The sequence below is a fragment of the Tubulanus polymorphus genome, chromosome 7 (assembly GCF_964204645.1).
Source record: "Tubulanus polymorphus chromosome 7, tnTubPoly1.2, whole genome shotgun sequence".
In the NCBI taxonomy this organism is placed as follows: Eukaryota; Metazoa; Nemertea; class Palaeonemertea; order Tubulaniformes; family Tubulanidae; genus Tubulanus; species Tubulanus polymorphus.
The window spans coordinates 78501-98561 of NC_134031.1; the positions used below are offsets into that span (position 1 = coordinate 78501).

General features: G+C 41.0%; 5 protein-coding genes across 6 annotated transcripts in view; 2 read left to right on the plus strand and 3 right to left on the minus strand.

Annotated features, from left to right (window-relative positions):
• LOC141909061 (sigma non-opioid intracellular receptor 1-like) overlaps positions 1 to 20061 on the minus strand; it is a 40423-nt gene that overhangs the window by 15600 nt on the left and 4762 nt on the right. The gene's annotated exons all lie outside the window — the stretch shown is intronic.
• LOC141909280 (folylpolyglutamate synthase, mitochondrial-like) lies at positions 288 to 5002 on the minus strand. Of its 2 annotated transcripts, XM_074799667.1 has the most exons (14): positions 4838 to 5002; positions 4265 to 4396; positions 4064 to 4182; positions 3799 to 3991; positions 3661 to 3722; positions 3487 to 3589; positions 3188 to 3410; positions 3008 to 3115; positions 2832 to 2929; positions 2045 to 2097; positions 1893 to 1968; positions 1755 to 1818; positions 1589 to 1612; positions 288 to 1110 (listed from the first exon to the last, which is right to left on the minus strand). In XM_074799667.1, exons 1-14 carry the CDS (start codon positions 4916 to 4918, stop codon positions 818 to 820), a joined length of 1629 nt encoding a protein of 542 aa, XP_074655768.1. In that variant the 5' UTR covers positions 4919 to 5002; the 3' UTR covers positions 288 to 817. The 2 variants fall into 2 exon arrangements, with proteins under 2 accessions (XP_074655768.1, XP_074655770.1); XM_074799669.1 differs by lacking the exon at positions 1589 to 1612.
• On the minus strand, positions 5412 to 9425 carry LOC141908147 (fumarate hydratase class I, aerobic-like). Its single transcript, XM_074798023.1, has 13 exons — positions 9370 to 9425; positions 8929 to 9149; positions 8726 to 8853; positions 8511 to 8649; positions 8312 to 8412; positions 8027 to 8233; positions 7828 to 7954; positions 7570 to 7760; positions 7308 to 7418; positions 7019 to 7225; positions 6716 to 6835; positions 6426 to 6543; positions 5412 to 6312 (listed from the first exon to the last, which is right to left on the minus strand). Exons 2-13 carry the CDS (start codon positions 9098 to 9100, stop codon positions 6212 to 6214), a joined length of 1722 nt encoding a protein of 573 aa, XP_074654124.1. The 5' UTR covers positions 9101 to 9149; positions 9370 to 9425; the 3' UTR covers positions 5412 to 6211.
• Positions 10215 to 12408, plus strand: LOC141909067 (F-box only protein 47-like). Its single transcript, XM_074799406.1, has 9 exons — positions 10215 to 10383; positions 10489 to 10656; positions 10734 to 10810; positions 11038 to 11230; positions 11306 to 11476; positions 11580 to 11729; positions 11816 to 11958; positions 12071 to 12225; positions 12315 to 12408. Exons 1-9 carry the CDS (start codon positions 10215 to 10217, stop codon positions 12406 to 12408), a joined length of 1320 nt encoding a protein of 439 aa, XP_074655507.1.
• Positions 13858 to 17287, plus strand: LOC141908842 (queuine tRNA-ribosyltransferase catalytic subunit 1-like). The gene is made up of 10 exons (XM_074799065.1): positions 13858 to 13949; positions 14275 to 14509; positions 14582 to 14650; positions 14760 to 14898; positions 15569 to 15647; positions 15717 to 15832; positions 15941 to 16079; positions 16176 to 16251; positions 16723 to 16917; positions 17135 to 17287. Exons 1-10 carry the CDS (start codon positions 13930 to 13932, stop codon positions 17285 to 17287), a joined length of 1221 nt encoding a protein of 406 aa, XP_074655166.1. The 5' UTR covers positions 13858 to 13929.

The window sequence follows — 20061 nt, forward strand, 5'->3', positions numbered from 1 at the left end:
CTTAACTAGATTGATACTCTTCCCATGTAAAATGTCACACTGAAGATTTGATTTCTCTAGACCTTTCAGTTTGTCATCGGGTCCTCTGCCGAAGACTCAAGTTACTCTACATCTACTTGCCCAATTTTGGACTATTTCTCATGTTCCATCCTCTGCTTTAAGTTTGGCGATTCTGTAGCCAATTAAACCCTGGTAACACCATGTCTCCCCCAGGGGTGACTCACTTGCCGCAGCAATACCGTGTAGATTCATCAGAAATTGAAGTGAACACAATTTGATATCGATAAAGATTTTATTGGAAAATATTCAATGATCATTATGACACTATATTGAGAGCTTCCTGAGCCGCCTAATACCAGAGTACCCACGAGGGACGCACTAGAGCCAGCCCATACAGGACGGACTAGAGCCAGCCCACACAAGGGATGGACTAGAGCCAGCCCACACACGGGATGGACTAGAGCCAGCCCATACACGGGATGGACTAGAGCCAGCCCACACACGGGATGAACTAGAGCCAGCCCACACACGGGATGGACTAGAGCCAGCCCATACACACGGCCCAAAGGCCACATTATTCCACCTGAATTCTCACAAGTTTATCACAGTTTACCTCGTGCTGTGATTAACAGCTATTATTAAAATATTTCAAATCTAAAATCTAAGAATTTTGTCGACTTTGTGCGAATCAATGAAAAGCGCTCAGACTTGTTTTAAAGTAGTGCGCGATATATAAATGTATAAATTATTATCATCATCATTAGATTAAAATATTTGTCATCAATAATAATAAAAGATAATTTGATTGTGGAATGTTTTACCAGATTCTATCATTCATTTCTGGATCAATAAGAAGTAAAGAACATCCGACTAGATGTAAACTTCCCGTAATCAGTATCTGAATATGATCACACGATCTCAGTGCATTATCACCGCTGGAGCTAACTTCAGTAATCCACTTTAACGCATCGCTTACACTAGGTTTAATCTCAGTTAAAATCGGGTTTAAACCGGGATCAGTTTTCTGTTCGTTTAAACCGACCCAAGCATTTCTATTTTTAGAACAGCGAGCCTCTTGACTTTCTGCTGATGTATTATAGTTAGTTTGATCTGAAAAATATGATAATCTCGTAATAATCAATAATGAAGAGAGATAAAATCAATATCTACAGTTGGAATTGAATACATTAGTGAGGTTATTATAATGATACATGCAATTAACAGCAGTGTAATTATTGGTTGCACAGGAGCCTCACGTACACCAACACCAGACACTCTTGTGAAATAGGTTATAATAATTACATAGAGCCAGTACCTGTCCGGCCTCTCGATCTTTACTCAATAGGAAATCAATAAATGTTATATGTAAATAAGGTGCAGCTGATACAACTAAAATTATCCAGATTCAGTTCCACAGTTGTGCAGCAGAGACACAGGAGAAAGGAGGAAAGAGAGGAGATAACAGAGAGAAGAGAGGAGAGAGAGAGAGGAGGAGAGAGAGGAGAGACACAGGAGAGGGGAGGAAAGAGAGGAGGAGACAGAGGAGAGAGAGAGAGGAGAGAGGGTGCTAGGAGTAACAGTTACTTACACCATGTATTATCGCTACCAATACCTACAAAACACACACACACAGACACATACAAGCTATTAGTGTACGCTTACAATAACAGATGGCAGCACTATACTGATACAACTGTAGAACTGGATCTTGTGATTAGTTATAGACACCGTGCACCAGTATTTACTGTACGTACCAGCGCAATCAGATGCTAAAGTAGCTACATTCGGACAAAACACAGCTGCATCAAAATCACAATTCTGTAAAACGATAAAAAATAATCAGTTTCTGAAATCAAGAAATTAAATGAAATGAATGATGAATTCTAACTTACGACTAAATGATCGAGAAACAATTCAGGTTTTCGACCACCTGTTAAATTGAACAGTAGAACTCTACACACCTTCCCTCTACAATAGTAAACAACTCAGTTCATTAGTTACAGAACTACCCAGCAGGGGGAGCCACTAGTAGATCTTACCGTACCCTAATGATTGTTTCTCTTTATCTGCCACAAGTTGAAACCATTTAGCACATTGCTGTAAATAAATACAATAGAATATGAGTAAACCAACCCCCCCTGGTGGACGACCATAGAACTGATCCCTGTACTTACAGACATACTCCTATCGGTATGAGCACCATCTAAACCAACCCCCCCTGGTGGACGACCATAAAACTGATCCCCCTGTACTTACAGACATACTCCTATCGGTATGAGCACTATCTAAAACAACCCCCCCCTGGTGGACGACCATAAAACTGATCCCCCTGTACTTACAGATATACTCCTATCGGTATGAGCACCATCTAAAACAACCCCCCCTGGTGGACGACCATAAAACTGATCCCCCTGTACTTACAGACATACTCCTATCGGTATGAGCACCATCTAAAACAACCCCCCCTGGTGGACGACCATAAAACTGATCCCCCTGTACTTACAGATATACTCCTATCGGTATGAGCACCATCTAAAACAACCCCCCCTGGTGGACGACCATAAAACTGATCCCCCTGTACTTACAGACATACTCCTATCGGTATGAGCACCATCTAAAACAACCCCCCCTGGTGGACGACCATAAAACTGATCCCCCTGTACTTACAGACATACTCCTATCGGTATGAGCACCATCTAAAACAACCCCCCCTGGTGGACGACCATAAAACTGATCCCCCTGTACTTACAGACATACTCCTATCGGTATGAGCACCATCTAAAACAACCCCCCCTGGTGGACGACCATAAAACTGATCCCCCTGTACTTACAGACATACTCCTATCGGTGTGAGCACCATCTAAATAATACGTTATTTTGTCATGTTTTAGAATCTGATTTCTACCCGGCCATCGACAATTCTTTAAACCTAAAATATTGAACAATTCAAATCAGTCACAGACATACAATTATATCGACAACAATGAGAGCCGTTGATATATCGTACCGTTATAAATATTATCAGTTATCTCCATAGTGTCAGCAGTAACAATATCAGCACCTCTTATTGCATCGTAATCAGAATAATCAATAAACTCTTTCCTTTCATCGGAACCTAAACAAACAACTCATTATTCAACTCATTATTACACAGTTTCAACTCTGAGCAGCAGTTTAAAATAGTTACCTAAATGATGTCGATTTAACCATGTTTTACTCAGTTGAATGGCTAACGAAGCGTTCCAATGTTGCATATCCCCCTCTAGGCCTAATTCAGGTTCTCGTCCATTCCAGTTATAATCACTGAGATGAGGAACTAGTTTAATGGAACTGGATTTCTCTAAAGCTCGTTCCGCAATAACGTCTAATCCATTCTCAGGCTGCGGTACGGTCAATGCTGGATATCCACTCTATCAATAACAAGTACCAGGAAACAATTTTAACAACATCATTTCACTTCAAACTCGTCCAGTGTTTGTCTCATACCTTAATGATTCCAGCTTTTTGCCAGGCGATCTTTTCGATTGTATCTCCTAATATGGGCACGTGATCGATACCTAACGACGTGATTCCACAAACAACGGGAGTCCTAGAATTAAACCATCGTTTGAAACAGAGTAAAACCCGGTGTAAAACGGGATTAAACCCGGATTAACTTACCGTATAACATTGGTATAATCGTACTCTCCACCTACTCCTACTTCAATGATAGCTACATCTACCTAGAATTACGATAAACCATAGATTTAAACCGGGTTTTACCGCGACAACAGTTTTTAAGCGGTCGCGAAAACGAACCTTTTCTTGTGAAAATACGTGAAAAGCCATAACGGTTAAAAACCTGAAATAGGACGGCATTTTCTCATCTTCGGGGAGTTTGGAATCGATGAGTTTATTATAGCAATCCCAGAAATAACGACTGAATGATTCTTTAGAGAGCGGTCGACCGTTTATACGTATCCTCTCTCGAACTTCTATCAGATGAGGTGAACTACAAATAAACAAATAAACAAACATCATTCTAACCGCAATCTCTTCAACTGACAACTCAACAATGACATACCTGTAGAATCCAGTAGTGTATCCGTGGTTACGTAGTATACTTTCGCTGAACGCACAAGTCGATCCTTTACCTTTCGTTCCACTGACGTGAATTATTGATAACTGATCGATATCGTTCAACTGTTAAATATTCAAAATTCAAACTCCTCAACAGTTTAACGGATGAAACTGTTAATCAGATATCGAGATGTTATTAACTTACAGTAACTCCGGCTCGGTTACAAAACTCTATTGTTTCCGGAATATTTTTATGTCTTTCTCGATCTTTTCCGAGGCGAGTTTTTTCTAAAACGGCGAAGTTTGATTGTAGAGTGTTGAGAGTTCGAACAGCTTCCTGCAAATAGACATAACCATCCAGTGACCATACATGTTGGAAGAAGGGTAAATGAATACCAGTCAACCGTCGTTGTTACAACAGTCATGCTGGGGAATAAGGTAGTCAGTAACCTGTCTGTGGTTTAGTTTCACAATCGGATATTTTCAATGATAAGCCAATCCGATTATAAAAGCTTACCACCACGACGGTCCATGTCCATCCAACTGTCACTTGTTGAAGTGATGGGTAGGTCTGCTGACTGAGACTGTGTGTGGACTGTATTCAAAGGCCTAAATAATGACTTCTATATCAACACATTTCACCTGTCTGTACTTTATTGTTTTTACTCTAATGTTTTTCTTTATTGTAAAAGTTTATAGAGTTCAATAAAGTCCTATCGATTGTATTGTATTTGTTATCAATAATGTAGGGTTATTATGCGAGTAAAAATTGTTTTACCTCATAATTTTTCGCCATATCTATCTTTTTATAAACCTGTGTACTGATGTACCGAACCGTTTCCATCATATATTTAGACATAACATACACTGACAATAGTTAGGCATCTAGAATTAGGACCCAAAACAAATGCGCCGTCAGAGCGTGACGGAAACCGGTTTGGAAAACAACGACCGTGCCGCCGTCTAGCGGGAAATATAAGAACTAGTTGGTGGAAATTGCGGGGTATTCTTCCATCTTACTCGATCTATAAATCATTTCAATAACTTTTATCAAAGAAAATATGCAGTAATTTTGTCTACAAAATCAGAATTGTATCTGATCTGGCGAACTATTTTTATGTGCGTTTGTAAATGTTATAGCGACTAAGTGGCTGGCGTAGAAATACCTAGCATGCCGCAGTAAGAATAATCGATCAAGTCGGTTCGAATCCCGAGTTGCCAAAATACTTGGCATTATCATGATTGCGGCCACAGTTTTACATCTATCGGATTCGCCGCAAAAAAATCCATTAATAAGCAACAAAACTCCATTTGAAACATTTTATTTTGAGTTCTAAGCAGCCACTCCCCAGGCTGCAAGAATCTGCAACTATCACAGATATACAAACAATATTAAAAGCATACAGCATATATTTATCATGAAGCATTTAGCAAAACATTCTGAAATGTACACGTAATATCTGAATAGAATAACAGTGAAAGCATCAAACTGCTACAAGATCAGTAGTTCAACCCCTCCACGGGGAGGGGTTCACTCCCTCAACCCCTCGAGGGAAGGGGTTCACTCCCTTAACCCCTCCATGGGGAGGGGGTTCACTCCCTCAACCCCTCCATGGGGGGGTGGTTCACTCCCTCAACCCCTCGAGGGAAGGGGTTCACTCCCTCAACCCCTCCATGGGGGGGTGGTTCACTCCCTCAACCCCTCCATGGGGAGGGGTTCACTCCCTCAACCCCTCGAGGGAAGGGGTTCACTCCCTCAACCCCTCCACGGGGAGGGGTTCACTCCCTCAACCCCTCGAGGGAAGGGGTTCACTCCCTCAACCCCTCCATGGGGGGGTGGTTCACTCCCTCAACCCCTCCATGGGGAGGGGGTTCACTCCCTCAACCCCTCGAGTGAAGGGGTTCACTCCCTCAACCCCTCCATGGGGAGGGGGTTCACTCCCTCAACCCCCGAGGGAAGGGGTTCACTCCCTCAACCCCTCAAGGGAAGGGGGTTCACTCCCTCAACCCCCTCCATGGGGAGGGGGTTCACTCCCTCAACCCCTCGAGGGAAGGGGGTTAACTTAAGTCCACGATATATAAATGTTTGTAAACTACATAAACAGTAGTAAAAGATAATATCTAACAGAACGATCTCCGCGGAGAACTTGATTTATTCTGCCTGCCAGCGTTTGAAAAAATCATTGCCTTTATCATCAACTACAATAAACGCAGGAAAATTCTCTACTTCCACTTTCCAGATGGCTTCCATACCTATAAATATAAACACACACAACACGTTATAGACAAACTAACAGGAGGAGGGGATCTAGGGAGAGAGGTTTCAGAGGAGGGGCTCAGGAGGTTCTAGGTTATGGGTGTTTTACCTAATTCAGGGTATTCGAGAGCTTCCACTTTTTTGATGGAGTTTTTAGCGAGTATAGCAGCTGGACCTCCGATAGAACCGAGATAGAATCCACCGTGTTTCTTACAAGCTTGAGCCACCTAGAAATATATACAAAACAAATCTATTACATACTGCGTTATAACAAACCACTGATACTGATAGTTCATCATAAGCCTGTTTACCGATCACAGGGGCCTATATTATATAGTATCTAGGATACTGGGGTCTTTTTGTGTCAGGCCCCTGTGATACTGATAGTTCATCACTAACCTGTTTACTTCTGTTGCCTTTAGCTAACATAATCATACTACCACCAGCAGCTTGAAACTGATCTACGTAAGAATCCATTCTACCAGCTGTAGTCGGTCCGAATGATCCACTAGCGTAACCCTGTATTAATCAACCCCTCTATTAGTGTCTGGGCCCAGTTTCACAAAAACGATTAAGGCCTAAATCGATTTAAGATAAACTGAATTAATGAAGAAATTAAATCGATTTGAGATATAAACCTTTTTGTGAAACTCGCTCCTGCAGTCTGATGAGAATTGAATAATGCAGTGATTTATAATTTACCTCAGGAGTTTTTGCTGGTCCAGCGTAGTAAACCGGGTGATCTTTGATGTATTGAGGTAAACCTTCACCAGATTGAACTCGTTCTAATAGTTTAGCGTGAGCGATATCACGAGCGACGACGAGAGTTCCCGTTAAACTCAAACGAGTTTTAATCGGGTATCCCGACAACTGTTTTAACACTTCTCCCATTGGTCGATTCAAATCTACCTACGATAATAATCATAGTTACCATTAGCAACAAGCCAGATGAACATCTGTCGTAACTAATAGCAACTAGTAGTATTGTTACCTGGACGACTTCTCCGCCCAAACTGTCAGTCGTTATTTCTGGTAAATATTTTGAAGGATCAGTTTCAAGTTGTTCGAGGAAAACTCCATCTTTATTGATTTTACCCATAGCCTGAAATATTCAAATTAATCACTGAATTATACGGAGAGGTTGAGGGAGGTGAGGAGGGGAGGGAGAGATGAGGGGGAGGGGAGGTGAGAGGTGAGGGAGAGGTGAGGGGGAGGGGAGGGGGAGGGGAGGTGAGAGGTAATGTGTTACTGACCTGTCTATCAGCCGAACAGGAAACACCGATGCCGACCGGACACGACGCTCCGTGTCGCGGTAATCGAATCACTCGAACGTCGTGACAGAAATATTTACCACCGAATTGAGCTCCGATTCCTAAATTCCTCGTTAACTCGTGAACTTTCTCTTCCATCTCAAGGTCGCGGAATCCTCGTCCGTGATCGTTACCTGGAAAATATCTCATTGATTTCTATCGAATTCGAAGTGTTTACAATTTCGACTCAACAATTCATACCTGAAATATTGATGTTGTCTAGGTAATGAGCAGATGCGAGTTTAACGGTTTTTAGATTCATTTCGGCAGACGTTCCACCGACGACTACAGCGAGATGATACGGAGGACAAGCTGCTGTACCAAGTGTCTATTTATACAATTACATCAAACATTATTTCATAACCAGAAATATCTTACTGTTAAAACATTGAAATCTTACTTTAATTTTTTCCTCCAAGAATGACATGAGTTTATCTGGATTCAGAACTGCTTTAGTTTGTTGATATAAGAACGTTTTATTGGCCGAACCGCCACCTTTTGCCATAAACAGGAACTTATATTCATCTCCATTAGTCGAAAATAAATCGATCTGAGCCGGTAAATTAGTACCAGTATTCTTTTCAGTAAACATATCAACAGGCGCCACCTATATGTAAACCATACAATCATCAATACAGCGCCGCCTAGTGGCAAATAATAGAATCATCACAAAAATGGAACTGACCTGTGAGTAGCGTAAATTAGTACCGGTATATGTGTTATACACACCACGTGATAAATGAGATGCATCATTGCCATCAGTCCAAACATACTGACCTTTCTTACCTGTAAATCATATCAATATTTTAGCATCAATCTCACCCCTCCCAAAACATCTCACCCCCTCCAAAAACATCTAACCCCCTAAAACACCGTGAACTTACCCATAATAATAGCAGTTCCTGTATCCTGGCAACCAGGTAACACCATATTAGCGGCAATGCTGGCGTTTTTTAATAATTCTAACGCGACAAATTTATCATTCTGCGAAGCCTCGGAATCTTTTAAAATATTCGACAACGACTGAAATAAATTATAAACCGTCTGAGAACTTTAATCTAGGATTAATAAATGTATTGTTAAAGATTTGAATACGAACCTGAAGATGACCAGGTCTGAGTAAATGTGCAATATCAACCATCGCTTGTTGTGATAACTGAGTTAATGCTTCGGGTTCAACTTTTAATATCTTTTTACCACAGGCTTCAACAGTCGACACAAAATCACCTGAAATACAATCACAATCAGTCTATTATACTACGACAAGCCTTCAATATGGATAAGAGTTCAGTTGAGTAATACCTGTCAGTTTCTTCCAAGGAGTTTCTAGATCTCCATTAGTTTCAAACATATCCTGATAGTGAAATGGTTTAATGCCACTAGCTGCGGCAGTTGAGTACGCTCTGCTGCTGATTGGTTGAAACTGATGATGTTTGACCAGTGCAGTGGTCACTACTCTTCTGAATGAATGCATTGTGTCTGTGTCACCAGAGCTGTAGAGGGAGAGAGAGAGATCAGGGGATCTGAAATAACAGAAAGAAGTTTTTTTATATTATTATCAAGACTAAAAAAAAGAAGACATAATAGACTAGATAAGCGTTCTTCAAGAGGGGGTTAGAGTAAGTTGGGTCGGGTTTAAAGAGGTTAAAGGAGCCTCATCTCCACTCATACTGTGTCAGTGTGTTATACATATTTCAATGCTTTTTAGATTAAAGGCATAAAGGGTTGATAAGACTAACAAACCTGATTTAGCATTTATTTAGTTTTTATCTGGGTCACCTCCATGACCTTGAATCAGCTGTAAGCCGCTATTAGATCACAGTCGCCATAGCAGAAAGATTGAGATGCATCCACAGGTTAAACGACGAATAATTATCATCAGATTAATAAGATTTTTTGTATTAAATGTTTCAATTTTTCAAGATAAATATATATTTCCCTCAATATCTTTATTTCATTTTTATTATGTGCAGGTTTTTTCCATCGCTTTATTTCTACAACATTTCAGGTAATTTTTGGTGAGTTATTAGTGACCGGAAGTGATTGTCTGCTACTGAGCGTCTGCTACAAGAGAAAAGCTACTGATTAAATCCGTTTACATCAGCTTTATTAGTTAAGGTAAGGTGTAAAGTTTGTACTGGTGGATTGAGAGAGGTTCAGGAGAGCTTTTTTTAGGGGAGACAATGGAAGGAGAAAGTACCCTACAGGAAGGGCGAAGGAAATAGTTATTCGATTGATTCCGATACTTTCTCTCATTTGACACAGGACCCTGAGATTCTGATTCTGATTATTACCAAAACAAATAAATCTCGTTTGCTTCCCTCCTACAGACTCGGCTGTGATTGTGGTTACATCAGACAATCTCTCGGTGAAAGTAATGTCTGGTTGGTTGTGATGAGGAGAGGTCTCTCCCTCTGCAAATATTCGAAATATCTGTTTTTTGAATAAACTATAGTTTGATAAAAAGCCATGACTCTCTGTGATTGGTTTTCTGTGGTCAGTTGTCAGGTGACTGCCATATGTCAATCAGATATTAATTTTCCACCCAAAATGAGGCATCTCTCAATTTCTTTCTGATTTTAGTAAAGATGAGTTTTGGAGAATTATTTCATTGTAAGAAATTACGTCGTTCTGCGAGATTAGAAATAAAAGGAATGAATGAAATAAAGAATCGACACATTGAACAAGCTGGAGATTTAGGTTCATTTACAGTTTTACCTTTAGAATTGAAATTCATCACTTTCTCATTTCTATCCAGTAAGTATCAGAAACCCAAACCCCCTTCCCCTCCTCCCCCGCCGCCCGATCAGTAATTACATGTAAGAGTTGAAACTGTTTGAATTGTTTGTTTTTTATCCTCAGTTGAAGAACTCAGTATTTTAGCTTTAACTTCGAAACAAATGAGGAATATAGTCGAGGTTTATAGATGTTCAAAATCATCCAATCAGATTCAACCTCCAGTAACTATACACGATATACTACTATCACATGAGACAGCTTTCATCGGGTTACAACACTTCCAACAATTAGGTATTTATTCGTTTTATTCTGTTAACATTAGTAACAAGAATTGACATTTCAAATTGTAAGGTTGCTGATTATTTCAGGATTATTAGTGAAACGAACCACGTGTTTATATGCCACTAAAGAGAGACTGAAAATTATTGAACGAATAATGATGCAGGTAAACAATCCCCCCTTCCCCTCCCCGAACCCCCTTCAACTCCCCGAACCCCCTCCCCCTCCCCGAACCCCCTTCCTCCCCGAACCCCCTTCCTCCCCGAACCCCCTTCCTCCCAGGAAAACCCGATAGTCCCTAAATCCATTTTCAACTGATTCACAATTCAGTCCATCGCAATTCCCCAGATTTTAGATTTCAGAATTTTAGTAATATTTTGTATTATTTTGTAGCACATGTGTTTGTACAGTAAATCGTGTGTGAATGCTTCAATGTGTTTTAGTTTGGTTTATTTCGGTAAACTATTAAACACAATTATTGCTGGTTGGGACGACGCTGAATGTAACAGGACTTTAATTACTTTATCAAACAGTCCTTTCTCAAACATGTGGAAATGTCTACAGTTAATCGTCAATTCTAAACCAGGTATTAATTAAATCACATCTCTTACTCCGTTACAAACAGACAAACTCTAACCTCAGTTATATCGTACATTGCCAGGGACGCATTCGGAATTAGAATCTCACGTGAGATATTTTTTCCGGCGAGTTTTTCTCGATCCGGCGAATAAACTGGAGGAACGAGGTTTGTGGTTGAGGAAGATTTTGGAAGGTTGGCCGATGGTTCATCAAGCTAGAATACTCTATATTCTATACGGTCCACTTGTTGGAGGTAATAATCCACTTCCAATCACAGGAACCCTCTAGTCAGTGGAATTGTGGAAATGTGGAAGAAGACTACATGATTACTGTTCGGTTATATTGTATATTTGTAGGTTTAATACAATGGAATGATTTAAGTGAGAATACAATCGCCAACAGGAATCAATTGTTTGTTTATTTCTCAGAATTAGGATCAGCTTTACAGTTACTCACTAATTACTGGTCCGATGATGACGTCATCAGTGTACTAGATGAACTTACAAGTGAGTTTATATACTTTTGATCAATTATAAAAATTCTGTTTTCTAGCGGATGATTTCAGTGATAAATTTCAGTTTAAATATTTCAGACTTGCCCGAGGAATGGTTGGCTGAGAATATTTCCGCTCTACTTTTCATAACCGGGAATTCAATATCGATGAAATATTTAGGGAGTAAAGCAATAAATGGAAGAATTCAGGATATATCAGCTCTTATTACATCGTCCTGCCTGGTAAGCAGAACACCCTCCACCCCGGGGTTACACCGGCCTGCCACCCCCGGGGTTACTTACCGGCCTGCCACCCCTTACCGACGGTAGACTAATAAGGCTTTGTCTATTTTAGGTTCACGTGAAAGCTGATAGAAGTTTATCTAATGTAATCACTTTAATTCAACAGTTGTGTAAAGTGATTGAAAACCCTGCGGAAAAAACGCGATTTTTGAACGAAGTCGTTTTGTCTTTTAAAGAGATTTTGTTGGATATTTATGAGTTTGATGAAGTTGGATCATGTAAGTTGTTTGTGGCTATGAGACCCGAGGGGCCCGGCGGGACGGGCACTCATTACAATGGTTTAATGTTTTAATTATTTCAGATGATGACAGATTCACAGATATGTCTCACATTGTTGACGCACAAACTCAATTTATGACTGAAATTATACATTTAGCATTTAAACATTGAGGAGTTCTCAGCACTGAGACGACGAACAGGGAGGTGAAACAGAACTCGACCTCCCTGAGAGGTGTTAAACAGAACTCGACCTCCCTTAGAAGTGTGAAACAGAACTCGACCTCCCTGAGAGGTGTGAAACAGAACTCGACCTCCCTGAGAGGTGTGAAACAGAACTCGACCTCCCTGAGAGGTGTGAAACAGAACTCGACCTCCCTGAGAGGTGTTAAACAGAACTCGACCTCCCTGAGAGGTGTGAAACAGAACTCGACCTCCCTGAGAGGTGTTAAACAGAACTCGACCTCCCTGAGAGGTGTGAAACAGAACTCGACCTCCCTGAGAGGTGTTAAACAGAACTCGACCTCCCTGAGAGGTGTGAAACAGAACTCGACCTCCCTGAGAGGTGTGAAACAGAACTCGACCTCCCTGAGAGGTGTGAAACAGAACTCGACCTCCCTGAGAGGTGTGAAACAGAACTCGACCTCCCTGAGAGGTGTGAAACAGAACTCGACCTCCCTGAGAGGTGTGAAACAGAACTCGACCTCCCTTAGAGGTGTGAAACAGAACTCGACCTCCCTGAGAGGTGTGAAACAGAACTCGACCTCCCTGAGAGGTGTGAAACAGAACTCGACCTCCCTGAGAGGTGTGAAACAGCTACAGCCTGACTCTATACAGTTTTAGTGATACACTGTAAATAAGATTTCTGTGATAAATGGAGTGCAATAAGATTAGCTTTCTGTTTATAATATCAATTCATTGGTGAGGGGGAGGGAGGGGGGAGGGAGGGGGAGGGGGAGGGATGAGTGGTTAAATGAATAAACATTATTTATAACGCTGCAAACTGCTATTTTCTATTGGTTTTTCTAGTGTTTGACAATAAATTATTGTTGAAATAAATTATTTATTTGTTCATTTAAAAACACGTGTTGGTTTATTCTCCCTTTTAACAAAAATTTGACCAATCAGCTCCTTCCCCTTCAACCTACATCTCAGACTCAGAGGATTCGCAAAGACTCCATAATCGAACAGGCAGAATTAATTAATCTATTATATAATTATTAATTACCGCATTGCTGATGTAACATAAGCTGACACGATGCACCAATGCGCCATCTAACGTTTTTGGGATGAATTGGACTCCGGAGCATCGCGGGAACTATTTTCAACGAGTAAGTGAGATGAAATCTAAGATCTATCAAATTCTATATCATTATCTAAACCAAACTATTTATAATCGAGAAATAGGTAATTCGCACTTCATTGGTTTCATCATTTTTGTCTCTATTGAGTATTTTAGGTAGATTAGTGAACTATTTGCTGCTGGCGATCGCACCTTTTGGCACGGATGTAAAGCGGCCTGCGTAGGGATATATTTATATTCACTTGCCACAGCAGAAAACCAGGTCCCCCTAACCTGCAACAAATCGCTACTCCCGGAAGTTAAAATATTTACTAAAATAGCAAACTAAAACCAGTGTGGAGCCAGTGTGAAATAGTGTATTTTTTAATTAAACAGTTATATTTCAGTAATTGATGGTTTCACGTTTATCCAGGTATTCGTAATTTAGTGTTTTTCATGTAATTTTGTATCTGAGAAAGATTCATCCATGTTGCTCTCCGATGAGACTGAGTATTTAAAATTCCTAAGTGTGTGTCTCTGTAACCGCACGTACTAAATATCGACTGCTACCCGATGAAACTATACATTATATTCAAACATCCAAATAACCTATAATTTGATGAGTGTTTATTACTCTGTCACAATGGGTATTTCTGGTTTTTGATTTGTAGAGTTAACCCACTGGGCAAGTAGGTTGAAAAAGGAATTAAAAACTAATTGGATGACGAATGATATTGAATTGTTTATTCTCCATTCAGGTCGAGTATGTCCGTAGTAAACAGTAGTGGAGCTCTTTCATTGAATATAATAGCAGAATGTTCTACAACTAAAGCGAGAGTTTGCGAAATGAAATTACCGCATCAGACAGTAGATACCCCGGTGTTTATGCCAGTCGGAACTCAAGGAACTTTAAAAGGTTTAATTCCTGAACAACTCGAGAAATTAAACTGTCAAATAATTCTGGGTAATACTTACCACCTCGGCCATAGACCGGTAAGTCATTCATCAAATCACGTAAATTTTACTGTTATCAATTATCAAGTTATTTTCTGTTGTATTTTTCAGGGTCCTGAATTATTAGATAAAGCCGGTGGGCTTCATAATTTTATGAATTGGAAGCACGCATTGTTAACTGTAAGTTTAAATGTCCATAGTTTTCTGTGGGTCTTAATCAGGTTTCTGAGTTTGCTCATGTGTGAATCAGGTTTCTCAGTTTGATTTGTTTGTGTTTGATGTATTTCAGGATAGCGGAGGTTTTCAAATGGTTTCATTATTGAAATTAGCAGAAATAACGGAAGAAGGAGTTAAATTTCAATCACCTCACGATGATTCAATGATGTTATTGACTCCAGAACATTCAATGTCTATTCAAAATTCTATAGGTCAGTAGTAGTTTTAATGAGTTTGATTGTCACGTTGTAGGAGCTGATATAATGAGTTTGATTGTCACGTTGTAGGAGCTGATATAATGAGTTTGATTGTCACGTTGTAGGAGCTGATATAATGAGTTTGATTGTCACGTTGTAGGAGCTGATATAATGAGTTTGATTGTCACGTTGTAGGAGCTGATATAATGAGTTTGATTGTCACATTGTAGGAGCTGATATAATGGGATTGATTGTCACGTTGTAGGAGCTGATATAATGAGTTTGATTGTCACGTTGTAGGAGCTGATATAATGAGTTTGATTGTCACGTTGTAGGAGCTGATATAATGAGTTTGATTGTCACGTTGTAGGAGCTGATATAATGAGTTTGATTGTCACGTTGTAGGAGCTGATATAATGAGTTTGATTGTCATGTTGTAGGAGCTGATATAATGAGTTTGATTGTCACGTTGTAGGAGCTGATATAATGAGTTTGATTGTCATGTTGTAGGAGCTGATATAATGAGTTTGATTGTCACGTTGTAGGAGCTGATATAATGAGATTGATTGTCACGTTGTAGGAGCTGATATAATGAGTTTGATTGTCATGTTGTAGGAGCTGATATAATGAGTTTGATTGTCACGTTGTAGGAGCTGATATAATGAGTTTGATTGTCACGTTGTAGGAGCTGATATAATGATGCAGTTAGACGATGTAGTCCATAGTTCAACTCAAGGTGTTCGAGTTGAGGAGGCGATGAACAGGTAACACCTACACCCCCTTCCTCTCTCCCCTCAAATAATGTGTTAATTGATGATTCTGTGTGATTGTAGATCAATTCGATGGTTGGACCGTTGTATCAAAGCTCATAAAGATACACATAAACAGAATCTATTCGCGATCATTCAAGGAGGTTTAGATGCAGAACTCAGGAAAAAATGTGCCAAAGGTAAAAACTGAGTTGAGAAATAACTGTAGATTACAGTCAGTGAAGTAAATAGTGAGATGAGTAATAGTTCTAGTCGTTGAGGTCAAACTGTGTTTAATCTATAAATAGAAATGATAAAGAGAGATGTACCGGGATTCGCTATTGGTGGATTAAGCGGCGGTGAAGAGAAAAGTCAATTTTGGAAGATGGTAACTTTATCAACAGATATACTACCTAAATGTAAACCTCGATATTTAATGGGTGTAGGGTAAGTACCTCCCTCTCCTACCAGCAGCAGCTTACCTCTCTCGCCCTCTACTCTACTGATTGTATAGTGAATGATTCAATGTCATGTATTTTACAGATTTGCGGTTGATTTAGTCGTTTGTTGTGCTCTTGGATGTGATATGTTTGACTGTGTTTATCCAACAAGAACTGCTGTAAGTTTTTCTAGTCCCTCTCCTCTCTCTCTCTCTCTGTCTCTCCTTCCTTCTCCTTTCTCTCTATCTCTCTCCATCCCTCTCCTCCTCTTTCCCTCTCCTCTCTCTCCCTCCCTCTCCTCCCCCTCTCCCTCTGTCCCTCCCTCTCCTCTCTTCTCTCTGTCTCTCCTTCCCCTCCCCCTCTCTCTCTCCTGTCTCCCTCTGTCCCTCCCTCTCCTCCCCATCTCCCTATCGTTCTCTCTCCCTCTCCTTCCCCTCTCCCTCTGTCTATCCCTCTCTTCTCTCTGGCTCTCCTCCCCCTCCCCTCTCTCTCTCTCCTGTCTCCCTCTGTCCATCCCTCTCCTCCCCTCTCCCTATCCCTCTCCTCCCCCTCTCCCTATCCCTCTCCTCTCCCAATCCTCCCCCTCTCCCTCTGTCACTCTCCTCTCTTCTGCCCTCCATCGAACAATGATTTTAATGTTTATATTGTAGAGATTCGGAACTGCTTTGACTCCGTCTGGAAACATGTGTTTGAAAGTGAAACAGTTTGAGAAAGATTTCCGTGCTATAGATGAGGATTGTTTGTGTAGTACATGTCGTCATTATACACGAGCTTATCTTCATTCTATAGTAACACATGAAACAGTAGCAGCACCTTTACTTACCGTGCATAATGTCTCATATCAGGTAACACTAATAATACTTCAATCACTAACATCTAACGACCCACAGTTTTACAGTTCTGAGTTTAGATTTGACTCTGAGTTGAAAATGAATTACGTTAAAACTCAGTGTAACTCACAACTGTGCAACTAAATTCAGTAGTTCTAAATTGTAGTTCTATTGTAGTTCTATTGTAGTTTTACTGTAGTTCTATTGTTTGTGTGATTGTTTATAATTTCAGTTGAATCTAATGAAACAAGTTCGTCAGAGTATCATCGAAGATCGCTTCCCTCAATTCATTCAACAATTTTTAGATAAATTATTCCCGAAAAAAGATTATCCCGATTGGGTTAGAAATGCATTGGCTTCGGTGAATGTCAAACTGGAAAGTTGATGAAAATAAATCTTTTATTTCTATTCAATATTTATTTGTTTGTCGTCTCAGCTGTTGATGTTGCGGGTTCAGGAGACAGGAGCAACACGAAGGTGTCTCGACTGTAATTTAGTTTATTCAGTGATCGCAGTTTTAACTGAAGAGAAATGGTTGCACAGATGTTTATGAGAGAGAGAGAGAGAGAGAGAGAGAGAGAGGGGAATGTGTGGAACAACTGTGGATAATGTGTCTCTTTCTTCCACCTGTGCACGATGTCTATAGACAATTGCATACGTATCAAACAGTTTCCCAATCTGTGAAACTCTGAATAATCGTCTCCCACGGATGTACAGCTGTATCAACCCAATAGTTACCGGTCAGATTTACATAAACCTTGTTACAGTAACTCCAGGGATTTGGTCATCTGCAGTTCCCTTCAGTGGATCCTGGGAAACTGGAATTAGTTGTGGGCACACAGTGGTTTGTCTCTGGGTACTGGTGTTAGATGGGGGGGGGGGGATCCAACACAGTGAACTGTCTCAGATGTGGGCACACAGTGAAATGTCTCAGATGTTTGGGCACACAGTGAACTGTCTCAGATGTGGGTACTGTAGGTAGCCTGCACAGTGAACTGTCTCAGATGTGGGCACACAGTGAACTGTCTCAGATGTGGGCACACAGTGAACTGTCTCAGATGTGGGTACACAGTGAACTGTCTCAGATGTGGGCACACAGTGAACTGTCTCAGATGTGGGCATACAGTGAACTGTCTCAGATGTGGGTACTGATGGTAGCCTGCACAGTGAACTGTCTCAGATGTGGGTACTGATGGTAGCCTGCACAGTGAACTGTCTCAGTGGTTGATGAACAGATGTTTAAGGTTTACGTGGCGCAGAATGTAATCAAACATCTGTGACTGTAATTAAGTATAAACCTAACAATAACTGATTCATATTCATACAGCCCTTAATTCCTCCTGAACTTTGAATACCGCCAGACACACACACACGTGTGCAGCATTTAAAACTCATCCGTAATTTTACCCCAACCCTCCAATTTTAGTTATGGACACCAAACTTATTTTGTCCACCGGCATCAAGCATCCGGTTAGGCTTGGTCTTCAAACGGAGCTGGGTACAGATAAAAGTTTGGATCTCGATCTGGGCCCCTTTTTATAGTTTCCAACTAAAAGGCCAACATTGATCTTCTCTTTTTGGAACAAAATGTCGGCGTTTCATAACCCTAACCACTGACCCGTAACCCTAACCCTAGGTCGGCCATAACACGTAACCCTAACCCTAATTCCTGCTGTAACCCTAACCCTAGCTAGACCGTAACCCTAACCCTAGCAGGACCCGAACCTGCGACCTCCAGCATGCCAGCCGAGCATCCTAACCACTAGGCCATAGACCTGTGGTGACTGAGGTAGTTCGTAAGTTTGTCTGGTCAATGCGGCGGGTGACCTGATGACCAGTCAGGTGTGAAGAGCCGGATAATACCCACCGACAGTAAAGCAACCTAGTCAAAATCGAACTGATTTTAAAGACATCGGATCCTTTTATCTTGCAATAGACCCCGAAAACTCCATCATCCTCTGAACGACAACTTCTAGGAATATAATAAAGTACAGTCCAATAGTCCCAGATCATCTCAGTTCCTCGTCCTCTGATAAACTCCTGTCTATCTCTCGTGCTAAACTCCTGTCTACCTCTCAGTTCCTGATAAACTCCTGTCTACCTCTCAGTTCCTGATAAACTCCTGTCTACCTCTCAGTTCCTGATAAACTCCTGTCTACCTCTCAGTTCCTCATCCTCTGAGTGATAAACTCCTGTCTACCTCTCAGTTCCTGATAAACTCCTGTCTACCTCTCGGTTCCTGATAAACTCCTGTCTACCTCTCAGTTCCTGATAAACTCCTGTCTACCTCTCAGTTCCTGATAAACTCCTGTCTACCTCTCAGTTCCTGATAAACTCCTGTCTACCTCTCGGTTCCTGATAAACTCCTGTCTACCTCTCAGTTCCTGATAAACTCCTGTCTACCTCTCAGTTCCTCATCCTCTGAGTGATCAACTCCTGTCTACCTCTCAGTTCCTGATAAACTCCTGTCTACCTCTCAGTTCCTGATAAACTCCTGTCTACCTCTCAGTTCCTGATAAACTCCTGTCTACCTCTCGGTTCCTGATAAACTCCTGTCTACCTCTCAGTTCCTGATAAACTCCTGTCTACCTCTCAGTTCCTCATCCTCTGAGTGATCAACTCCTGTCTACCTCTCGGTTCCTGATAAACTCCTGTCTACCTCTCAGTTCCTGATAAACTCCTGTCTACCTCTCGGTTCCTGATAAACTCCTGTCTACCTCTCAGTTCCTGATAAACTCCTGTCTACCTCTCAGTTCCTGATAAACTCCTGTCTACCTCTCAGTTCCTGATAAACTCCTGTCTACCTCTCAGTTCCTGATAAACTTCTGTCTACCTCTCAGTTCCTGATAAACTCCTGTCTACCTCTCAGTTCCTGATAAACTCCTGTCTACCTCTCAGTTCCTGATAAACTCCTGTCTACCTCTCAGTTCCTGATAAACTCCTGTCTACCTCTCGGTTCCTGATAAACTCCTGTCTACCTCTCAGTTCCTGATAAACTCCTGTCTACCTCTCAGTTCCTGATAAACTCCTGTCTACCTCTCAGTTCCTCATCCTCTGAGTGATCAACTCCTGTCTACCTCTCAGTTCCTGATAAACTCCTGTCTACCTCTCAGTTCCTGATAAACTTCTGTCTACCTCTTAGTTCCTCATCCTCTGAGT